We start from the raw sequence: 24245 nt of genomic DNA, 5'->3' as shown, positions 1-24245 counted from the left end.
AATTACTATTTCGTTTCTTTATTTTGCATGTGTGCCAGTAAACTTGTTTATATACATACAGCAATATTATTCCTGTAATATACCTATACAAGTGTATATATTTTTTCCAATACAGGATGAATGTGGCCAATTTCCATATAATGCAAATACTCAGATACACTGGGTTTCTTTCCTGGATGGACGCCAACGAGTGCTGCTGTTCACAGATGATGTTGCATTAGTTTCCAAAGCATTACAAGCAGAAGAGATGGAGCAACCTGATCAAGAAATAAACTTGTCAATTCATAGTCTTGGACTTTCTCTTGTTAACAACGAAAATAAAAAAGAAATCTCTTACATAGGAATTACTAGGTACTGCATATAGAAGCCTAAAAATGCCTTTGAATAATCAAAATTTGACAGTCAATTGTAATTCTAGCTGTACAGTTGAATTGGTGGTAAATGTCTTTCCCATGAGATCAGTATAAGTGGAGCATCTTAAGCAAAATTAATTTCTGCCTTTATTCCTATTGTGCAATATGAATAATTGGGATATAATTGCTCTATTTCTTAGCTTCTATCGAAAAAGAAGTAGTATTTTGTTCAAGCCTGAAAAATGAGGATTATATCTTTTCACATGGTTTGTGTGCATAAGAAAGGCTTAAGTACTTTTAAATTGTAACCTTCTCGTATTTCCTGCAGCTCTGGTGTTGTTTGGGAACAGAAACTGAAGCAGAAATGGAAACCATTGAATCAAAAACAAATAAACCTGTTGGAACAAGCTTATCAAAAATATCTTTCTAAGAGTGCTTTCCAAGGTCCAGGTTGGCAAAAACTAGACAACAATACTGAGGTATGATTTGAGTTTCAGTATTTAAATGACTGCAGTATGTGAACAACAGTGAAAACAGACTTCTGTGTTGCTAATTAAGGATAAGAGAAACACAAGATGAACAACCAACTTTGTTGGAATATTTTCATACTCTATACGGAATATCTTGTTTTGAGGTAATACTGAGGCAATGTTGAATTATTTTCCATAGTTTTATTATTAAGTACCAGATCATGTTTTGGGATCAGGTTAGAAACATCAACTGAGAACAGTTGAATGTAAACATCTGTAATTGTACCAGTGTGAGATAACTCATGAATTAGTTATTACTGTTATTATGACACAGAGCATTTGAACAAGTGAAGTTGCAATGTAACACGCTTCTCAAACTAACTTGTGATTTTCTTTCTTTTCTATGTGAATACTTCATGAGAGTTATTTCAGTAATTAATGGTATCATGAAGTAATGAAAATCCAGGTGTTACTAGTAATGGGTTTTTCTTTATCCTAAGGCTTAATTAAATGATACATCAACTCTGCTTTCTGATAATTACCAGGTGAATTTTAGTAAAGTTCCAATGGAAATGCGTCTCCCAGTTAGATGTAGCATCCGACGTAGCTTCCTGTCAGGAATTCAGGTTGAATTCAAACAGTCACCTCACCAAAGAAGCTTACGAGCTCAACTATATTGGTTGCAGGTAACATCTTTCATCATGTTCTACATACTAAAAACTTGAGATTTTTATTTTATTAATTTATGTGCATGAAGAGGCATCTCTGAATCTTATGCATGTGGTTCTTTTTTCTCTGATGTCAGGGTAGTAAAAATGCTATGAATACTCATTTGTGGGAAAGTAGTGCATTCCATTATTTCATTTCATATGGAAAAAATTACACAAAATTGTGGTTTATTGTAAAGCAGGGTGCTATCATGAAAAACACATTTTTTACTGTTTTTAGAAGAAGGAAAAAACAAGAACCTTTTTCAAAATGTATTGACCATAGCTTGTATATTATCATGTAACACCATGTTCTAGGTAGTGTACCTAGAGATTCAGACCTGTTAGTGTAGAAAAGCAATCTGTCTAGTGGTAAGTAGACAAGAGACATCTAAATCTTCAAAACCAGTATCCAGTAATATATCAGTGTGTGAGAGTTTAACAGTGAATTAAAGTGCGCTACTTTTTTCACTGTTGACTTATTTACTGAGTCAACATATACCATCAGTTTCAGACCCTCTAAATTAATCTCTGTAAGCATCCCACAACCATCTGACCCTTTACAAGTAAACAGGTAACATCCTGAAATAATTTCAGAGAAATCTTTCTCACTTCCTCTTTCCCCCAAAATGTGAATGACATTCTTCTTGACCACCGTTCATTTAAAAAAAAAAATAAAAATCTCAGGCCTTCTAAAACTGCAATGGTTTTTGATTAAAATGGTCTTTGATTATTGTGTCATTAAAACATGGCTGTAATTATGCGATAATTTTAGGTTGATAATCAGTTACCAGGATCGATGTTTCCTGTTGTGTTTCACCCAGTGGCCCCTCCCAAGTCAATTGCTTTGGATTCAGGTAAGTAAAAGCTGTTAATAATACCACCCTTTCTCAATATTGAAGGTAGTAGCTTGGCAAATTTTTTAATAATACTTACATATATTTTTTTTTCAATTCAGAACCAAAACCATTCATTGACATCAGTGTCATCACTAGATTCAACGAATACAGCAAAGTTCTGCAATTCAAGTGAGTTTAGCAGTGTGTTGTAATACCTTAGAGAGTTTAAACCTTTTTAGAAGTGAACCCTATTTTTAAAGGTCAAATTGACTTATCCAAACAACTCTTGACTTGAATTGAGTTTTAAATGTCTCTAGTGAAAAAGCATCATTCTAAAATAAACTTACTTTTAGAAAGTAAGGACTGGCCCGGTTAAAAAAAACTCATAGAAAAGTTCTTAAGTAATTGGAATGATGTACCTTCTACTACAGCATCAGAGGTGCATGTCTGCCTGTTTGCTTTATAGTGCTGAGTTTTTTGGTGCTCTAAGAAGAGACAACTCATACAGTCTCTAATGTAGCTCAAGACTGTGTTTTACTGTGAAATATATGTTCTGTACTTAATATGTCTGTCTTCATTTGAGTTCTTGCACCATGAAGTGAGAATAAAATAAACTGATAGTTACTAATGCAAGTTTTTCTACCTAGCTTATACTGATAAAATGTTTGAGGATGGTGAATTTTAATAAAATAAATACTCAATAATATGCCTTCTGGAGAAAGGCAGTTGACTAAGAGGAATACATATGCTGTTTAGGTGATAACCAATGGAGCATATAGAATTATAAATATAATAGGTAATTGGTCATGGTTAATATTTTTAAGGTAAATTTTGAAAGTGTTAAGATAGGAATAATCTACAGTAAAGCAACACATAGTTTCATGTGGCTGGCAAGCTCTCCTAACTATAAATATACAGTAAACACTGTAGACAGTCCTACTATGCAATATTATATAGCGAAACTTACAAAAATTATGTGGTATTTGAATGTGTACAAATACACACTGTTCCTATTCCTGTTTTAGGTACTTCATGGTTCTTATTCAGGAAATGGCACTGAAAATTGATCAAGGCTTTTTAGGAGCACTTAATGAACTTTTCACTCCATCTACAGATCCAGAAGCTGAAAGGCAAAGGGTAATGTATGGGAGAAAACAATTTTTACCACAATAAATCCTTATGGACCTATGTGATTTCTCTGAATATTTCAGTGAATATTGCTTTCGACAACAGTGAGTAAAGGGACTTTTAAAGATAATTCTTAGTGAAACATTGAGATTTCTGTTGAACATTTGGGGTTGAGTATTTTTAATGGACAACTTTGAGTAACTGATACTGTGTTATGTATAACTGTATTTTGTTCTTGTAATGATTCATTAATTTTTTGACACAGTTGTTTCAACTGTAGCTAGAAAGTGTTACAGGTGCTGGATGAAATAAGTGTAGGGTATAGTGGTCTTCCAGTTGATTAATCTGTGTGTTCACAGTGTCTTCTGCTTTTTGTCTTTAGGGAGCAGAAGACAGTGATTTTTACGGCTTTGACTTAAGTCTTTTATTCAGATACTGTTCAGAATGATCACATCTTGCATTTGACGCTAGTGTGCATAGGAGTCATTCTCACAAGCTTCTTTTTCTAAGAAATGTTACCTTCAGATGTACTGTATAAAATTCTGATTTGGCAAAGAAATACTACTTTTCTTATACAAAAGTAGTTAGTCCATTTCCAGTTTTGGAGGTGCTGGCCCTTTAGTTGCTAGCAATTTTATTATATTTGGATATGATTATGCGTTCTGCTGGTTCTTACTCATGTATATATATGCATAACATATACATATTTATATGTTATTTCTGCCATTATGTATGTTGATGAAATAACCTTCTGTTCCATTTTCTTTTTTTTTTCTGTATTAAAACAGTCTAAATTAATTCAGCAAGACATAGATGCACTTAACACCGAACTAATGGAGTCTTCCTTAACAGACTTGTCAATGCTGAGCTTCTTTGAGCTTTTTCATATTTCTCCAATTAAGGTATGTAATAGAGACAATTTGAGTTAATAAAAGGCTATAAATTACTTCTTAATTCCTTGTAGTAAAATATGTGCTCAGATCAACCTTTTGGGTAATTGAGTTCTTCGTAGTGTCTTTGGAACTGTGATTTCTTTTTTTTAAGTTCTCTGGAGCTTAATACCTCATTGAAAAACTTACTAGTAGTCTAAGAGTAGAAACAGCACTTAACTATTGCTTAGTGGGAGGAATCAATGGTTATAACATTTAAAAAAGCTATATAAAATCTGAATATATCTGAAATGTCTAGACATGCTGTCTGTTAAATGTAGGAGGGGGCTGCTTCTTTTATGTGTTTCTGTTATATTTGCACATGTAAACATACGCAAAGTTAATTTTGGTAGGGCAATTTGGCACTGCTCTATGTGAAAATACATATAAATGCATACATTATCAAAGCAATACCATTGTGAGTTCAAGCATGTTTGTTCAAATAGTACATTTCCTCAAAGGGAATAAAATACACACTTGACACTGTTTCAGCACTGGTTTGTTTGTTTAACTAATTGTTTCTTGACAGTTGCATTTGAGCCTGTCTCTGGCTTCTGGTGGAGAAGCATCAGATAAGGGTCAAGAAATGATAGCCATCCATTCCCTGAATTTACTGTTGAAAAGTATTGGAGCTACTCTAACAGATGTGGATGATCTTATTTTCAAGTAAGCTAATAAAGATTTTTCAAATTATTTCAATATTTAGAAAAAAAAAAAAAAAAGCTAGAGTATACATTAATAAATAGGTCAGTGTTAAAATTTGCTGACTGACACTAGTATAAATGGATAAAGCCTTTTAGGAAAGGGAGGAATGGAGGGAAGATGTTGTTTGTGCTCCTTTTCTCGGGAATATGGTTTCAGGATTATCTGAAGGAAAAAATAGACCGCTTAAAAGGAAGGAGGTATGGAAGTGAGGAAGTGTGATGTTCAATAACGCACAATACTTGTCTTTCAGACTTGCCTTCTTTCAAATTAAATACCAGTTCTACAAGAGAGACCAACTGATGAAGAGAGTTGTTAGACATTATAGTGAACAAGTAAGTTTTAGTGAAGCCTTTGCGACAAGTTTTGAGTAACTATATTATAGAATGAGGAAAATAGGAAAGAAAAGGTGAATAACTCTAAAGGCTATTTTTTTAAAGTGTATGGTACTGAAGTAGGAATATGATGGCACATGACAGAAATGTAAATACAAAATCCTCTTAAATCTATTTAAGAATTTTGATTTAGTTGCTTTTGTGTTCTTTCTGTCTACACATTTCTTCACCACAGTGTTCTGTTGTTTATCTGTGGATATACTGCAGCTTTTACCTAAGCCAGTCTTGATTGTAGTAGAAATACTCACATGAGTGCTCTAACACCCTGCTTGGGTAGTCAGTCAAAAAAATTTATGAGCCTTGAATTCTAACATTGAACTGTGTAACAACCGATTAAGCTGTTCTTGGTTTTGCATTTTTTGTTGATTTTTTGTTGTTCTTGTTTTTAGTTCCTGAAACAGATGTATGTTCTTGTACTTGGGTTAGATGTTCTTGGAAATCCATTTGGCTTAATCAGAGGCTTGTCTGAGGGAGTTGAAGCTTTCTTTTATGAGCCTTTCCAGGTATGACCTTGTGATTATTCAAACATCTATGAATAGTAAGCTGATGGAATATACAGGTAGGATTGTAGTTTTTTGTGTCACTGTACTCTCCACTGTTAAGAAAGCAATGTGTTTTTAATGTTGACATTAGAGAAATGCCATATTGAAACAATTTCATCCTCATCAGTTTAAAGGAACTGCTAGTGCTTTCTTGAAATAGTTTTCTTTTATTCATAATAAGCTTTGTTACCAGGGTGCTGTTCAAGGACCTGAAGAATTTGCTGAGGGCTTTGTAATCGGTGTTAGAAGTCTTCTTGGACACACAGTGGGTATGTTGTAATGTACAGTGGGTAATATTATTACTCTTTTAATAAAATAGGTTAACTCATGGATAGCATTTGTTTTTCTTATTTGGGAAGGAAAGTTGTTTCTAAAAATATCTACATGGTAATTTTTTGACAAGAATTTATCAGATACTGTTGGTAGTATTCATGCTACAGACCATTCATATCTAACTTACTTCAGAGCATCTAAATCTATTTTGTAGAATTAGGAAGCAACCTGAGAAACTTGCTAAGTTTAACTGAATTTGTAACATGCTTTGGATGAAAAAAGAAATTATAATGGTCTCAAAATACCTGGAAAAGCCTGAGGACCGGTTCTCGTTACAGTTCATTTATTTTTTTATTCAGCTATTACAGAAAGTTAGATGCCATCCAATATGATACGTAATATATACTGGGCTGATACAAGAGTCACCTTTTGCTAAGTTTTTGAATTTCAGGCCAATTTCTTTTTGTGATCAACATGGTAGTCAGTCTGCATAAATTAGTAATATCTAAATTCAATACAAAATGAAATCTCTCAGTCTTGTGGCTTGTTGTATGTTTTCTGCTGTTAAATTTATTTTGTGATCTGTTCCACTAGGTGGTGCAGCAGGGGTGGTGTCTAGGATCACTGGCTCTGTTGGGAAAGGCTTAGCTGCCATTACTATGGATAAAGAATATCAGCAGAAACGGAGGGAGGAAATGGGTCGTCAGCCAAAAGACTTCGGTGACAGCCTGGCCAAAGGAGGAAAAGGCTTGTTGCGGGTATGAATTTGAAGTTGAGTGTATTATGTGCCAACATGTTGTAATCATTGCATAGGATTTTTAAACATGTGAGTTTGATAATGTCTTATTTGGATTTATCAGTTCACAAACTAAACAGAAGACAAAAATGGGAAGTCAGTTTATAGGAGACTCAACATCCTCAATATCGTTTATCAACTTCAGAGTTTGATGTAATGTAGTTTTTTTGACCAGCACAGGGAATTGACGATAGAGTCTCAAAATGGGAAAGTTCCCCTTTTTTTCCCCCTCTGCTATGATTTCCTTATGGATCTAAAGTAAAAAGGGATTTTTTTTTCCCAATACTGAACTGCATTATTAAGTTTTAAAATGAAGGATGACACGATTGGTTGCCTAGTTAAACCATAGCATTCCTATTTCTAAGCAGGAACTTAATTATCTTCTTTGTCCTAGGGTGTTGTTGGGGGTGTGACGGGCATAATCACTAAACCTGTAGAAGGTAAGCGCTAAGGTTGCACTGCACTGCCTAAAGACTTCTTTCAATGTTTTAGGATTTATTAATTTTAGGCAATATCAATGTAAGTGTGGTGATGGTAAAGCACAGGGAGATTATATTTCTAATTCAAATATAACCTTATGCAATGTTTTACTCAGATACACTTATAGCTCTTATTTGCTTACCACCTTTTTCTCTTTGTATGAATTAGGGAATTACTGTCTTTTTGATATGTTTTGTAAGGCTTGCTGTAGTACCCAGTTTATTTTTTAAAGTTAGAATAAAGGCACTAAAAATGATCCTGTGATTCTTTGGAAAAAAAATGATAATTTTAAGAAGCACTAATAGAAAAAGCTTTGAATGTTATGACATGGGAACATGAGTTTAGTGATGGGGTTCAGTAGGTCAGTTTGATGGTTAGACTCAGTCTTGAAGGTCTTTCCAACCTAAATAATTATATGATTCTGTGACATTTTCTCCCTACAATATTGTACAATGTTCATGGCACATGTATATCAGATGTTGAGCTAGCAGATTCTGGATACTACAGAAATAATGAATAACTAAAATAATATGTTCATTGAAGATGACAGATATCTTATCACTATAGTTTATTCTGGGTGGACTCCAGAGCCTGGGGAAATATTAATAAAAAAAATTCTGGTTGAGTGCCTGAGAGCAGTATGAGTTTTTGTTCAGGCTGTCACTTCATCAGTATGATAGATGATGAAAAATACCCAAGAAAATAATACTTCATAGTCCATATCTAAGTGATTTAAATACTGGCAGGTAATTGTTGTGCTGTATTTCACCTGTGTTTTTTAGGCTGTTGGCAGATAATTTGAGGTTAGTATTTACCTCACTGGTGGATGAACACATGGGCTTTCTAAACACTCTTAGCTCTTCCAAAGTTATGTATTACCAGAAACATGGAGTTTTGAAGTAGAAATAATTAACTTCTGTTATGCATGTGCAATTTCGAGCCTTCGGATTATTTTATTGTTATTGTTGACTTATAAAAATTGGTAATCCCCAGTCACGACCAAATGTGAGTGAAGAAGAATCTAGTTTGGCTGATGGTTTGGGCTCAAAGGACTGTAGCAAATGGGGTCATGTCAGGCTGGCAACCAGATGCTCTTGGGGTTCCCCAGGGCTCCATTTTAGGGCCAGTTCTCTTCAATGTTTATGTAAGTGGTCTGGACACAGGACTTGAATGCACTTTAAGTAGGTTTGCAGGTGACACTAAACTAGGAAGATTCTGTACGAGTAATGGGGCTACCCTGGATATATCTACCATCTGGGGGATAAGAGCTTGGAGAGCAGCACCACAGAAAGGAATGTAGAGGTTTTGGTTCATGTTAAGTTGAATATGAGTCAACAGAGTGACCTGGCAGCCAAAATGGACAGTCATTTCCTGGGGTACGTCAAGCACAGCATTGCTAGCTGGTCAAGGGAAGTGATTGTCCCTCTCCGCTCTGTGCTGGTGTGGCCTCACCTAGAGTACCACATAGAGTTTTGGCTGTCATAAGATTAGAAGAATGTATAACTACTAGAGAGCATGCAAAGGAGGGCAGCAAAGATGGTTGAAGGTCTAGAGAGGAAGGCATATGAGGAGCAGCTGAGATCACTTGCTTTGTTCAGCCCAGAGAAGAGGAGACTGAGGGAAGGCTTCATGGCTGCATGCAGCTCCCTCACGAGGGGAGTGGAGGGGCAGGCGCTGAGCTCTTCTCTTTGGTGACAGCAAAAGAACCTGAGGGAAGGGCATGGAGCTGCATCAGGAGAGGTTCAGGCTGGGCGTTAGGAAAAAGTTCTTCACTGAGACGGTGGTCAAGCACTGGAACAAGCTCTCCAAGGAGCGGTTATGGCACCAAGCCCACAAGAGTTCCAAAATAGTTTGGACAATGCTCTTGGGTAGATGGTTTGATTTTTAAGTGCTCTTACGGAATGTGTGACTTTTGTAGAGCTTTTTAGTATGCAAACTATAGGTAATCAATTTCCATGGGCTGTTTTCAAGATAAAATGATTGTAATGCAGTTCAGAGCAGTAGTAGTTGAATTCTGTGGTTACTGGTTTCTGGCACGTAATTAAAAATATCATTTTTCTCCTGTTTCTTTTAAAGGGGCTAAAAAGGAAGGTGCAGCTGGATTCTTTAAAGGAATTGGAAAGGGGCTTGTAGGAGTGGTAGCCCGCCCAACAGGTGGCATTGTAGATATGGCAAGCAGTACCTTCCAGGGAATTCAAAGGTAAAACGTCAAGAGGAAGTTTTGAAGAATTCTCCATATGTCATAAACTAGGTGATGAAATGGTCCAGTAGGGACAGAAATTTGTTGAAGATCATTTGCAGTAGGATTATATAGGACTGAGAGTTACCTAACAGCTGGTAATGAATGTATTTTATGATAATCTCTGGAAATTGTTGATTCAGAATACATCGTGTGGTGTCACAGTTCACATAAACAGTAACTAGCCCATTGTATCCTTTCGCTACCATCCCTTATGAAAACATAATTAAAGGATCACGTTTAAACCTTATTTCTCAGGTAATTTGTCTACTGCACAATTCAAATCATAGAATCATAGAGTATCCTGAGTTGGAAGGGACCCTTAAGGATCATCAAGTCCAACTCTTGACACCGCACAGGTCTACCCAAGTTCAGACCATGTGACTAAGTGCACAGTCCAATCTCTTCTGTTTAAATGTCATTTAAACTTACTGTAAAAAATCGACCATCGAAATTCTGGGAGAAAATTTGCCCATTTGAAACTCAGTTAATAGTAACGGTAAAGCTCAAATATATAGTAAGCTTATGAGAATATTGCTCCATTGTCTCTGGCAGGGTGGCAGAGTCAACAGAAGAAGTATCTAATCTCCGCCCTCCACGTCTCATTCACGAAGATGGCATTATCCGGCCATACAACAGGGTGGAAGCGGAGGGTTATGATTTATTTGAGGTATGACTTACGTTATAGTTTAAGTACTCTAATCTACAGGTTTCCTTAAAATATTACAGAAATTAGGGAGAAAAAGAAGCTGCTCTGAAGGGAGATGGGATTAAGAATGCTTTGAAATACGTGTAAACATTAAGAAAAATGCATTTGACACTCAAGTCAAACGTTATGCTTGAAAAAAACAATCTAGTACCACTAAGTCTTCTTCATAAACTAAGCAACTCTTAAATAGGATGAATAGAGCTTGAATTAATTGGCATGTAATGGAATTACTGAAATTCCTGTGGTGTTTTGGGTGGTATCAGCAGTTCAAACAACTGCACGAGTTCTCAGAATACCACCTTTTGGTATTTATTATATTGTTCTTAGTGCTAATGTGTCATAGCTACAGGTATTATGTAAATGTACTAGCCTGCTTCCACATCTGGATGTGGATAAAACATGGATGTTGAATAACTGTTGGTTTTAAGTCCTAAGTAATCAGAATCCAGTTGAATTGCATTTCAACTTTCACTTTTTTAAAAACTGAAAATGTTTATCTTTTTCTAAGGAGTTAAAGTAACATTACTTTCCTCATTAATGATTTTAAAACTAAAACTTGTGTAATTTCTGCTTCCTTCTTGATGTTCATTTTTTAATACTTATTTCCTAGTCTATTTCTAATACTTCTCTTCTTTCTCTTTTTTTCCTGGCATACGCAGCAAGAACTGGAATAAAGGAGTAAACATTTTCCATGTTTCCTCTTGATTTCCTTTATGGTCTTTTATCTGTCTTAATTATTTAGATTAAGGGCATGATTGCATTTAACATGTCCGCTCCCTACCATTCATGTCTTTTCTGTGTAGCAGATAGTGTTTCATGTTGTCCTGGCTAGAAAACAAAAAAAGAAACTTAATATCTAAGGTAAGAGTAGATAAGTGAGAAAGATGAGAGAGAGGTTGTTTTTTCTCTTTTATATCTGTTGCATACTTAGCTCTTTATGAATGTCAGATACTGAAGGCTCTTGGGGAAAAGTCATGGTAGGGTAGATGCTGAGTTCATTCATTTGTTAGCATTCTCTTTCTCTTAAAGCTAGGGCTGTGAATGAGGGGAGAGAGCAATGTTTTCAGATGTGCACTAAATTTACAGTAGTGATACGGAATAGAATTTTCTTCTGTGAAAATGTTTGCTTAGAAATTCAAGATTATATGGAAATGTTTCCATAAGGACTCTAACAAAACTTTTATTTTTTCTTTCTGTAAAAAACTTTTCTTTCTTCCATAGCCCCGCCACTTAAACATTTAATGAACCCTTATGACTTCAAGTAAACACCACTCCTACTTCTATTTGAAATTTTATCAGTTAAAAAAATCATATCCAGCTCAGTTGACTCTGCTTTCATTCACAGAATCTTAGGGCATTTCTGTTTAACATACTTACATGTCAAATGTGAACATCAATATTTATTATACCATTAACATTAGTTTATATTAAAACATATTTCTAAATCAAGTAATGCCATAAATTTAATTTCTAACACAACAACTCAGAAATAACAAACTACGCTGACCAAGTTGTCTTGGGAGCCGATTAATTGCTTATCGTACACAAAACAAAACTTCAAGCAGAAACATCTCTGCTGCTAACGCCTTTCTAGAATTTACTGTTCAATAGTTCTTTTTCATTTAAAGTAGTTTAAAAAATGTAGGAAAATTATTTTACCTATTTAAGTGAAATCATCAGTGTCATATAATGAACAAAACCAAATTGCTTCATGTAATGAGAATTTTCTGTTTTTAACTTCTATTATTCTTAGGTCTTGCTTAGGGATATTTTTCAGTAATGCTGCACTTCCTGAGTGGTTGCGCTGTATTTTTTCTGTCTATCGAAAAGGAAAATGTGGCACAATTAGCACTGCAAATTGGATATTATGCATTTCCTGCATATCTAATATTTGCATTTTTCTTAGGCATAAATTATATCAGTAGTATAGTTACTTCTTTTCGGAAGACAACTTTCTGAAAACAGCTTTTATTTTTAACCAATTTTGATTTTTATACTACAGCTTAGTGTTGGGAAGTTTTTGTTTTCTAATATAATTTCAAAACAAGATGGACAGTGTCTTACAGGAATAAGATAATTTATGAGAAGGATAGTTTATACACACTTGGAAATTTAATTGTCAGTAAGTCAATTTATAGATGCTAGTTCTGTATATTTTTGATTCCAGTTTTGACCCAACATTACATGTTGTTTGACCATAATTCCCACTCTCATCTCCTATATCAACAGTATGCCACCCCTCTATCCCTGTAAAATAAGCTAAATAATAAAATTTATAATAAGAATTATTTAGAAATGGAGAATTTTAACATATAAACCAGTCTGGATTCTTAATTCCTGTATTCTCTTGCATGCAAGGCTTCTGGATGCTTGCTGTCAGCCATACAAATACTGACCTTAAGATGATTCTCCTGCCTAAGCAGTTAAAATCATTTCAAATACCATTCTTACCACCCCTAAGTACTTCTGTTTTATCTTGATTGTGTGTCATCTCTGATTTGGCCAGTGACTTCTACCTTACTAAATTGAGTAATCAGTTGAAATTCATCTGAGAAAGCTCTGCTTCTAGCCTGCTGCTTTAGCCATACTAAGTGCTCAGCTCAGGTCCATTTACAGTTGGTCATTTCTATCAAATTAAAGGTTACTTTCCCTTGGAGATAAAAATGTTGTTTCAATATCCCTTCTTTTCCAACCACCTTGCTTTTATAGTTATACATCGTTAAATTCTTGGCTTTTCCATGGGGAAAATGAACTAAACTTCTTTAAAGTGCTGTAGTGTTCTCATCAAAATAAAAACTTCTTATGAAGATGCCTGAATTTTAACAATGTTCTCAGATCATGAAGTGATTTACATCAAGTGCCCCAACCCCTTTTTACAAAACACACTGCCATAGCACACTGAATTTGTATCAGGAGTATTGATGCAGCTCTGACAACTACTGTATTGCTTAGGCAGAGAGCTTCATGGAAATTCTTACTTTAATAAAGTATTATGTATAAAATTTAAAAGTACTAGCAGGATGGTTTCTGAAGTTACAAAACCAGACTTCGTCAACAAAGCTTGGAGTTTAAATAGAGGAATAAGCTTATGAATAAATCTCTATTTAAATATGTGGTTATTTCTCACTTCTTGCTTATCCAACAAAAAGATTGAGAATATGGGTTTCAACCTTTGAATTGCAGTCTTGATGGTGATGTTTTTTGTATTTCTTTATTTGTATTTATTTATATACCTGCATCGACTATGCTTTGGTTATAAAATGTGAGTTGATATTCTTTTATTCATATACTGCTGTCTTTCTGTGATTTGAAGAGATGCAAAGACTTTGAGATAAGCAGTCTTTTGTGGCATTTTTCCCTTTCATGTTTGTTTTACAGTATCAGAAACTTTTAAGATAGTCAGAAAGTGATATTTTTTCATAGATGATGGGGACTCTATATTTTAGCTTGTTGGAAATTTCTGAATTAAAATGATTTTTAAAGTATCACATCCCTGGGGATGAAATCCAGGAAAACATTGTGCTGTTGATTTAATCTATAGAACATGAATCCACCTTTGAGCTTAAAGGTGTTTTTGGAGTTCTGTTGCAATGTATGATGATGCTTTAAAGCATTTGTTAAACTTTTAAATATACAAAAATAAAATGCAAATATAAGTAAATGTTGAAGCTTCTTTAATTGGTTTTGATGTAAATTGGATTGACATAAGGTCCTTCCGTTTTGGTTACTTGATCTATATAGAGTTTTGAGCTTCCATGGTTGACCATAGACAGATAAATGTACAGTCAAGTCATAGATTCAGCTATGGAAATTAAGAAGGAATTTTTTTTTTTTTTTTACAGGGAATAACTAAAAATACACTGATTTTATTTTCTCCTTCCTCCTTCATTTCAAGTATGTTCTCACGAGTTTGTCAGAAACAACTTGAGTAAAGTTGTTTCTTACTTTTATACAGTGGCTGAATTCCCCAATAACAGAAGTAATCTGAAAACCGAAGGTCATTTTTACTTGGAAGATCATTGGGCCAATTTTGGGGCCTCCAGTTACAAACAGTTGATGGGATATTGTAAACCTGATGACATGTTCTAGAAAATACTGTTCTTCAGTTAAATAGCATATACAGAATAAAAAACCAGAAAATACTTAGTGAAAAATCGTTGAAGAACCTAAAAATAGCTGGGAAGCACTTAATTGTTTTGTTTGGAAGCTTTTTTTAACCTCTGTTCATGGTTTATCATTTGCTATAGTTGACTAACAGAAAGAGAGGATGAGTAGCTTGATTTACACTTTCATGTTACTTTCCTTACATACTTGAGATATCAAATAAGTATGTCTTTTCAATGCTTTAGAAGCATGACCTTTGAGGTGCATTGAGTGTAACTTGGTTGTTTATTTCTATAAGCCTGGGCCATGTGTTGTATTCTCAAAAGATATTGTCACAGGATGTTCACTCTTGATTCAAGTCTGCAGCATAGGATATACTAAATAAATAAGAATTACTAAACAATTAGCACAAAGAGAAAATTCAAGCTAGGTGAATAGCCTAATGACACTGCAATGTCATGTTCTCCCTTTTGAGGGGAAGGGAGCAGACCTTTCAGTGACTCAGCTTCAGGAGTGAGAACATTGTGATAGCCTTCTTTTGAAGAACCAGTTCAACTAGGTGACATTTAGAAAGGCTTTTGAATGGAAAGCACCACTTTGACTTCTGTTTTTGCAGTCTAAATGTTTTCATTTTCTGTTCCAGAAATTGCACATCAGAAAGCTGGAAAAAGAGACCTACCGATACCACTGTGCACTTCCAAGAGGCAGAAGGGCAAACCTTATTGTTACCAATAGGTATTTAGCTTTGAAGGCCTCCTAAGGGCTTGTCTTCATTTCAGCTTCAGGATAAGTCATCTGGCTAGTCTAAAGCGGTAGCTGTTGTCTGCATATTTACTTTCCTTACTGGTTTTCTTCATTTTATAATTTGCTTCCTTTACGGAAAATGTAAGATGATGATCAATGATGTTGATACAAGATGCTAGTTCAGGAAGCAATTTTAGTTGACTCTGAGGTCAGTGACCATTTCGTAATAGTGGAGGGAAATACTCCTTTTTCTGTCTCTGTTGTTTCAAATTAGCTTGTGTTAAGTGTCTGTAGTCAAAACTATGTTTTTCTAATGCATGTTTACAGTCTCCTTAATTAAAGGATACTTTAAGTGGAGTCTTAGCTTTTCTTGTTCAAGTATGAACATAAATATTAAACCCATCGGGCAGCATTTAGAATGTAAGTTGTTACTAGTCTTGGATGCAGTTTGAGGACTCAAAACTGTGTAAATACATTTAGATAACAAAGAGGATCCCATAGTTTCTTCTCCATATCACTGATGTCACCAATTTCTCCCCCTTGCCTGAATGTATGAGGTGGGCTAACCCATAATGAGACTCTAAGAGACATTCCACTTAAATTTGTTTTGTAACAACTAGCACACTTCATAATTCATGCTGCAGCAGAACAGATAAGTAGTCATGTCTTTTTATAGTTTTATGGTGGTTTAGTTTTTTGCAGCTTCAGCTAAATGTGCACTTCTGTTCTTATCCCAGTTGGGATAAGGGACATGTTTAAAAGTTCTAGTTGAATTCCATTCAAAACTGCCCCTTGTTTTGGTCTAGTGTGGCAGCTAACATTGGAGTTTTGAAATGTTAGAGGGATTGCTAATTAGCAAATGTAACAGGTAACTAGGATTGCCAGGTGATCCATTTCTACTTTGCACTTGTTTGAATATATAGCTAGTATTCAGTTTGCTGAGGCTGGCATTGTGGAAGAGATTTGAATTAATTGATGACCCTCTAGTATCCATTTCTAGTAAAATGTTTGGATTTGGAGAGATGGGTGAGATTTAATTTAAGTTGCCCTGTGCATACCATGTGATAACATGGATCACTATGAGTCCTAAGGACAAAGTTATCATCTCAGAGTGTATATTAAAGAAATACTGTTCTACTGCTACTGAATTGGTAATTTTGATCCACATAGAAAATGCCTTCTTGAGCATATTTCTGGTTTTCATTTCATTTTCTGGCGAAGTTCTAATCCCAGGAAGAAACTGTGTATTGACTTTTGTTTTCTTCTGAACAGGAGAGTGATATATGTAAAGGAGGTTGAAATCTTAGGTCACTTAACTACCGAGTGGGATTACTTATTTGAAGACTTTGCATGCTGTCCCACCTATGAAGGAAGTGTTTTAAAAATAACTGTTCTGGTAAGAAAAGCTTTTATTTATTTCATTTAACACTACTTATTTAGTGATCCAAAGATGCTTTGAATTTGCCTAAGGGTTCTAACTGCTGACGTTGGAGCTATGAGATAGGAGTTGCTCTGTATTTTTTAGAACTACGGATGGGTTGGACAGAGACCACGTGGAAATCTAAACTGAAGTTGACATTCAAGCCATTTAAGTATCAGGTTCTGCAATCTTGTTTTATGAGTCACCTGAACTACATTTTTGTTCCCCTCTGCAACAGGATCAAAGGATGTTCCACAGGAAGGACAGTGGAGGTCGTGAATGTGTAAAGGCAATTCAACTTCAAGATGTATCTACAGCAAGGGTATATTCTTTCTTCTGTTTTCTTTCTCTTTATGATATCATTAGTAGTTGTTGAAACTCAACATGTCTAAAAAAACAGTAACATTCACAGACTAGTTGCAGAATAATGTGCTATGCCTGGGGACTGTTTACTTTGTTGTTGAAAATGAGATTGACCAGGCAAGATAAGATAATCTGAAGCATTCAAGAGAGTAAATACGATGATAAGTTTAGGTTAAAGCTGGCATCGTCTTATGCTTTGTATAATATAACTCATTAATAGAAAATAGTTCAAATAATTAATGAGCTAGGTTAAGTTCATTCTAGTCTCTAGGAGTCAACATAACTCTGAATTATGCCACCTCCTCATTATTTCAAGATGACTGAATTAACCCAGCAAGTGTGCCTCTGTGTGAAATGAATGCCAGACTCCTTCCCCCCTTCTCACTCTCTGCCCATTTTCTACTGTTTATTTCCAAATGTTTGCTCATGTTGATGCTGGAGAGGTTGATTTTTGAGTGTTTTTGTTTTATGTATGGCTGGGTTTCCTAGCTAACTCACACAAGCTAAACTAACAGTTCGCATAAATTCCATGGTACTTAAGCAGCTGAAAAATCTACCTGGGTAACTGTATATCTTGTAGCTTTGTGTCAGATTATAAGAGATGATGAATTCTTCCCAATCCCCACAGTGGAGTAAAATACTTTCACAGCATCTTGCAAGCACATGTGAAATGGTAGCTTGAGTAAATGGCAACTCAAAACTAGAATATGTCCAAATTCCTCCTATAACATTGATCAAGTCATATAAAAGAACCAGTTAGACGGGGGACAAAAAAGTTGCTATCATATGAAGGCACTTCTTTACATACTGGAACAATGTGTATAACTATTAATTCACTATCACCTGTCTAAAGAGATTTTTTTAGCCTTCTCTTTTGGCATATGTTCCAAATCGTGCAGTTGGTTCGCTGTTTGTTTGTGTTGAAAGGATTTATACTAGCAACTACAAAAACGTAGGCAACACCAGAGAAATAAATTACTTCTTTCTGTTTCATTCTCTTTTTAAAATTTTTACTGTTTACCTACATATTTCTTTGCTGCTATGCTGGCTTGGATGTGTTAATAAATTTCTGTCTTCAAGTGCAACACTGGTGCTTAACTTTTGTGGCTTTCAGTTGCACGAGTCTTTACTCTTAATTTTGCATCTCCCTTCTTTGCATAGATCCCACTTAGAAAACTCTCCGAATCTGACAGGAAGCCACAAAAAAGTGTGCTTCACAGATAATTATCACTTCTTTTAAGGCTTCTGCGAAGCTCTTAGTGACAGAAACATGAAACAAATGTCTGGAAGATCAACTTAAGTTTATCTGTAGCTTCCTAGTTCTTTCTGTCCTCTATAAAAATAACATGGGTTTTGTTTGCTTGTTTTTTAGTCTTCTGAATCTTTCCCAAGTCTCCATGAGTTATCAGCAATCCATAAATGTTTGAAATGCTTCAAGTATACTCTGATGCATGTTGCCTGTCCATCCAGCTTAATATAATAATCTTCTCATATTCATAGTTACATAAATCAGTTTGTTCTACTGAAATCAGAAGCAAAACTGCCCTCACAAGCATTTCCAACACTTAAGCTTTCTCCTAATGCTGGAGTTATTCAGGTAAAATGAGGCTGACCATCCAAACTACTTGCCCCCTCCCGCCCCCGAGGCATTTATACGTGGCAGTGACATTAATTTTCTTGGACTGGAGTTATATCAGAACGTTAATATTATGGATATGTCATATGCATAACCTAAGTCTGATGTTAGGTAGTAGTGAAGTGGATTTTTCTAACTGTTGGAGGAGTTTGTTTGGGATGTCGCACTGCTTCGTTCAGCTAAGTTGTTTCTAATTGTATCCTTATTATTTGCTTCTCTTCTAATTTATCCTTCAGTGGAGTGCAACTATCTATCTAGTTTGTTATGAGCACTTTTCATTGTAAATGTTTACAAAAGCACAGGCATTTATATCTTCCTTTAAGTATCACAAATGATTCTGTTACGTTTACAGATAATGATAATGAAAACCTGTTGGTTGGCCCGAACATAGTTCTTTTCATAGCCCTATCACCTCAGACTGAAACTTTTAGGTATAGGTTCTCACTACTTTTGTATCCATTTTTAGAAGAGAAAATACTGCTAAATTTGATCTGATATTAACTTTTTTTTTTTCAAAATACCCTTGTTCTTTTGGTATTTAAATTTTCAGTAGAAACAATAAATAATGAAAGGAACAGAGGATGAAACATGCTGGTTAGGACATCTACTACATTGGGATATATACTTGGTCAGTATGTATCTATTTGAGAGGCCTTTGGTTCTACTTATATTTATTGATTCGACTATATTTATTTGAGATGCCTTTGATACTATTTATTTGAGAGGCCTTGGAAATTAAGCGAAGAGAGAGGGAGCACATCCTTTTGTTGTTGTTAACAAATATCACATCTAATGCAAAATGGCTGTTTAAATGTTAACTGATATTTTACATTGCTTTTATGTTAGTAGTACAGGTTTGTAGTTCCTGTTTTTTGGGCTAGTATAGTGCTGGACCTTTAAATGCCCTGACTTTGAAAGCCTTTAAAGTGTGTAGTATTGGAAAAAGCACTTGCTTATCTGTTTAAGATCGCAGCCCTTGCATTGCGGTGCTTCCTGAGGAAGGTTTATCTAGCTAAGTGTGAATAAAATCATTAATGTGACTACTTGAAAAATCTGAGCAGATTGACAACATCACTGAAGCTTTTTCTGTGTTGAATATTATGTAGGTCAGTCAGAAGCTGTATATTTAACTTAAGGCACGTAAATTAGCCAATGCGTAGGTAGGTTTTGCTGTAGGTGGCAAACTTTAATCTTTGTACTTTCAATATATTGTTTTACAGAGCATTTGTTCTGCCATTATGGAAGCCCAGGCTACAAGAAAACAACAGAAGCTGGTGAAGCAAGCATCACTGCAGTTGAAGAAACCACAAACTCTGTCTTGATAATAACTGGATTTATCGGGTTTGACCTTTGGTATGCAATCTTAAGTCTAAAATTGATTAAAAGCAACATGGAAACATTTTACAGAAACTAAAGCTAAAATATCTGAGGTCTTCCTTTGAAATTAACAGCCATAAACACTTTATTTTAAGAACCTATGTGTCTTGCCAGAACTGTGGATCTAATTAACCTAAAATGAGCATGAAAGCCTAAAAATTACAACATTTAGCTAACGTTTTCCCACTCTAAAACTATCTTTTCTGCACTTTTTAATATCAGGATAAAAAAATTATATAATTTGCACTCTAAGGTTAAGGTTTACAAACAGGTTGTAGTAATTGTTGTTCTAGCATTTTGCTAACTAAAGTGCTTATGTTAGTGACTGATTGAAACAAAAACTTTATTTTAAGCAGCATTCTGTTTAAATTAAGAAAGTGTATACAATTTAGCTACTCCAAGTTGTTCTGTGTCTGTTCACTATCCTAAAAATAATGCACTGGAGTAACATAAAAATGACTAATGAATGAAATAGGTGTGTGGGGATGCTTACTTTGGAATGTTGTCATTTACACTGTAAATGAAAATCTGCACTTTAAAAATGGAGAATATTGTTTATCTGTCTTGAGCATGTATATGATTTTGGTTATATCACTGTAGCTTAAAGAGCTTCCCATGGAGGAACAGTACACTCTGGTACTATGAGAATGTTGTGTGCCAAAAGCTTAGATCAAAATAGTTTGCAATATTTTAGTGTATAGCTATTTCACTGGAAAAGTGCCATCTAATTAAGCTAAAATATGCTTCTAATGTATTATTTTGTGTTGCAGTTTTTCTTTCTGAAGACCCTTAAAATACAGTTTAATAAGATACTTAAGCATATTCAAAACATTCCCTGTATATACTATGGTATGAGTAATCCAATGAACTTAATTGAGACAAATTCTGGAACACAAGGCTTATGCACAAGTAACTGGGTCAGGGACTATATGAGCAAATCAAATGAGTTTTAGTTCAGTGAACAGTAAACTAAAAACACTTGCTGTCAGTCTTTGGCTCTCAAGTACAGAAAATACTCTTACGTGTGCTTACTCTTACAAATTTGTTCTTTCCATCTTACTTCACTTGGAAACCATCAATGAATGATTTTTGTATTTTATTATTATTTCATTTCATAGTAGGTAATAGTTAAAGATATGAACTCAGAGTAAAACTGGCGATATTCTTGCATAGACCTATTCTGTAAGGATAGCTATCATGAGAGCTAGGTCTGGATTTTTGAACTTTGTCCATAGTTAAGGGCTGTTGGATTCTATAAATGTGTACCGAACTTGTACCTTTTCATTAGATATCTTTTGGAAAGCATCTGCAGCTGTGATTTTATTGCACCTGTATGCACATGGTTATTAATCCTGTTCAGTCCAATGGGAATAAACGTGGTACAACCTTTTGTCTGTAATATCACCTATATTCTAGAAAGCTCTGCTTAAACATTGAGATTAGCAGCCTAGGTTGTATGTATTTCAAGCCTTGTGTTAAAAAGAATATATATTGACAATAAATTTTTATATGCAATTATTTGTGCAATGGCTTTAATGATTTTGCTTTTGAAATACATTCTGTTCTCTTGGTTTCTGTGTGTCAATGTCATGATACGGGGAAAAAATGGAATATTAGAGTACCTCATGAGCTATCTGCAGCCCTCTGCTTCCTTCAGTTTGGTGACTGGCATTTAAGGGATGGTTCTGTATGTATTGTCTTTTAATCCTAGCTGAAGGTAGATTCCAATTCTGTGCATCTTTGTGTTTACCTTGTGCCATTTTTGAGATGGAGAATTGAAGCTTAAAACAGTTCTGATGACACATTCCTGGCTACAGTCTTCTGCTTGCTTCAGTTCCGTACTTATTCATTTCTATTTGTAAACCTTCTGGTTTGAGTTCTCAAGACTAGATACTTTTTCTCACTGTATTTCACTGTAGGTACAGTGAAATAGCTTTCAGTTTAAAACAGTTTTAAGAAGCAATAGGGTTTTAAAGAAGAACTTTTGATTTTGAAATGCTTGCCTTTGAAGTAGATGTCGCTAGGACTTCCAGCTGAGGTAGTGAATGACCTTCTGTACCACTTGGACCAAGCACTCTGGAGGACATGAGAGATCACTTGCTTCACAAGAAATTGCATGTCTTGTTTAAATTAAGATAGCTGTTTGGGTCTAGTATGTTTCCAATGCTTGTCCTGTGCTTTCCTCAGTCTTCTATTTAGCGTGTCCTTCCCTCTTTTGCTCTGTTGTTTCATCTAGCCTTTTGCATTGCTGTATTCTTTACAGCCCTTGGCTGTACCTAGGTTTTGTTGTCTGATGTTGTCAGCTTTTTTTTTTGTCCTGCTCCCTTTCTGTCCTTTTTCTGAAACTTCCCATCTTGTTAAAGTGCTGGCTGAAGGAATTAGGGCTGAGGAGAGTCTGGACTCATATATCTAAGGATATAAGCATAAAAACACTGAATGAATTAAATGTTGTTTGGATGATCTGTAGGAACGAGGCATTGCTAGGGTAGAGAATCTTTAGTGATGAATTTTCATCTAATTGTTACAGTGCCAAATGAGTTTTTTGGAAAATTTAGGCACACCCTTGCAGTGTTGCAACAAATTTATTTCCCATCCCTTGCAAATGTTTCGCTTTTATGAAGTTCTAGATTTTCAGTACTACTGAACACCAGTGGGCCAAACTGTTGAGATCTTTATAGACCTTTAATTACAGTGAGCTCCTGGAGGCTTTTGCTGTCTCAAAACCCTGGATCCCCGCTTTGCTTCAATTGCTCTCTTGCTTTTTGGATGACCGTAGGTTTCTCTGGCTCTTCAAAAGCATTTCTTTCCACGACTTGTATGGCTATTCTGTCCTTGGAGCTGTTTTTTTCAGTCTGTTGGTTGAGATGTAGCCTTCTTTCTGCAACTACCTCATTCCTTTCTGCAACTACCTCATTCCTTTCTGCCATGCCATTCCCCTACTCCCAGCATCCTCAGTTCCCCTAGATGAGGATTAGCATGCACTTCTTCAATGGAAATGTATCTCAATCTAGTAATCATTTTGAAAGACAGTAGTAGAAACTGAAATCAAACAATCTTGTATGTTTTGCCTATGGTCTTAGAACCATGTAATGCTTTCAAAAAAAAAAAAAAAATCTGAAAAACTATATAGGAGGTTTCAGAGTAGATAAAAGTATCCGTGATTCTTCAGAGGGTGGTGCTGTGGATTTTTAGTTATTGATTTATTTATTTAAAGAAGCACTATTACTTTGTTTTCAATGAATTTCTGTCCAATTTGGAGACAAGAGAGTCTAGATTTTATTCAAACTTTCTCCTCTTAAAAGAACCCTATGTTGATTAATTATGCAGTCATTGTGATGTTTTTCTTTACAGAATTAGAGTAAGTCAACCACTTAAAACTACTAAAGGGAACTTCAAAAACACTAAGCAAATTAAAAAAAAAAAACAAACAAAACAAAACAAAACAAAACCCCACAAAGTATAAACAAAAGAAACCACCCTCTATAACACTCTCTCTTAAAAACATTCAGGGTGTAGTCTTTATCATTGGAGATACTTAGATCCTGACTTGACATTGTCATTGACAACCTCTGTAGCTGACTATGGTTGGACTCTGTAAAACCCAGAGATATCTTCCAACCACAGTTGTTCTGATTCTCTGCCAGTAAGAAATTTGAAATACCTTTAGAAAGGAGGGAAAAAAAACAAGTGAGAGGTTGTATTTCCTGGATTAACTTAAACTAAAACTGCCGAAAGAGTTTTACACTTTTCACTATCTATTTTAATGATTTTTTCAGCACTGGCAGTCTGGAAGAATGTTCGGTTTATTATGGACACTGAATAGAGAGTGTTTTAGTAATAAGAAATTAAATATAGTCTCTTAGAGGATTAATTGTGAAGTTGATGGAGGGGATAAATCAAGAAATTCAGTTAAATAATCAAAAACTAAGTTTAGAAGAGAGATCTGAGTTATTAAACTTTTTTTTTGAAACTAGCTAGCTAGCGCTTATTGGACAAAATTATTTTTCAACAGTTTCCGAAGTCAAATTTAACCAAATCT

At 35.0% G+C, this 24245-nt stretch overlaps 1 protein-coding gene across 3 annotated transcripts in view; it reads left to right on the top strand.

The window, feature by feature from the left end:
* The window catches only part of VPS13C (vacuolar protein sorting 13 homolog C), an 88893-nt gene extending 67169 nt beyond the window's left edge, over positions 1 to 21724 (top strand). For 2 of the 3 annotated variants that reach the window (XM_038184884.2, XM_027465721.3), the window contains 19 exons: positions 116 to 351; positions 682 to 832; positions 1369 to 1509; positions 2306 to 2387; positions 2489 to 2558; positions 3395 to 3506; positions 4286 to 4399; positions 4956 to 5092; positions 5382 to 5463; positions 5913 to 6026; positions 6259 to 6334; positions 6933 to 7096; positions 7529 to 7574; positions 9691 to 9814; positions 10409 to 10523; positions 15310 to 15401; positions 16683 to 16806; positions 17069 to 17152; positions 20050 to 21724. In XM_038184884.2, the coding sequence (XP_038040812.1) occupies positions 116 to 351; positions 682 to 832; positions 1369 to 1509; positions 2306 to 2387; positions 2489 to 2558; positions 3395 to 3506; positions 4286 to 4399; positions 4956 to 5092; positions 5382 to 5463; positions 5913 to 6026; positions 6259 to 6334; positions 6933 to 7096; positions 7529 to 7574; positions 9691 to 9814; positions 10409 to 10523; positions 15310 to 15401; positions 16683 to 16806; positions 17069 to 17152; positions 20050 to 20151 (2166 nt within the window). In that variant the 3' untranslated portion in view covers positions 20152 to 21724. Of the gene's footprint in view, positions 1 to 115; positions 352 to 681; positions 833 to 1368; positions 1510 to 2305; positions 2388 to 2488; positions 2559 to 3394; positions 3507 to 4285; positions 4400 to 4955; positions 5093 to 5381; positions 5464 to 5912; positions 6027 to 6258; positions 6335 to 6932; positions 7097 to 7528; positions 7575 to 9690; positions 9815 to 10408; positions 10524 to 11221; positions 11251 to 15309; positions 15402 to 16682; positions 16807 to 17068; positions 17153 to 20049 lie in introns of those variants that run through there. The other variant, XM_038184885.2, reaches the window with a different exon arrangement.
* The last annotated feature ends 2521 nt before the right edge of the window (positions 21725 to 24245 follow it).

The sequence above is a fragment of the Anas platyrhynchos genome, chromosome 11 (genome assembly GCF_047663525.1).
Source record: "Anas platyrhynchos isolate ZD024472 breed Pekin duck chromosome 11, IASCAAS_PekinDuck_T2T, whole genome shotgun sequence".
In the NCBI taxonomy this organism is placed as follows: Eukaryota; Metazoa; Chordata; class Aves; order Anseriformes; family Anatidae; genus Anas; species Anas platyrhynchos.
The sequence above is the reverse complement of the archived record's forward strand: the minus strand, read 5'-3'. Positions and strand labels throughout refer to the sequence as shown.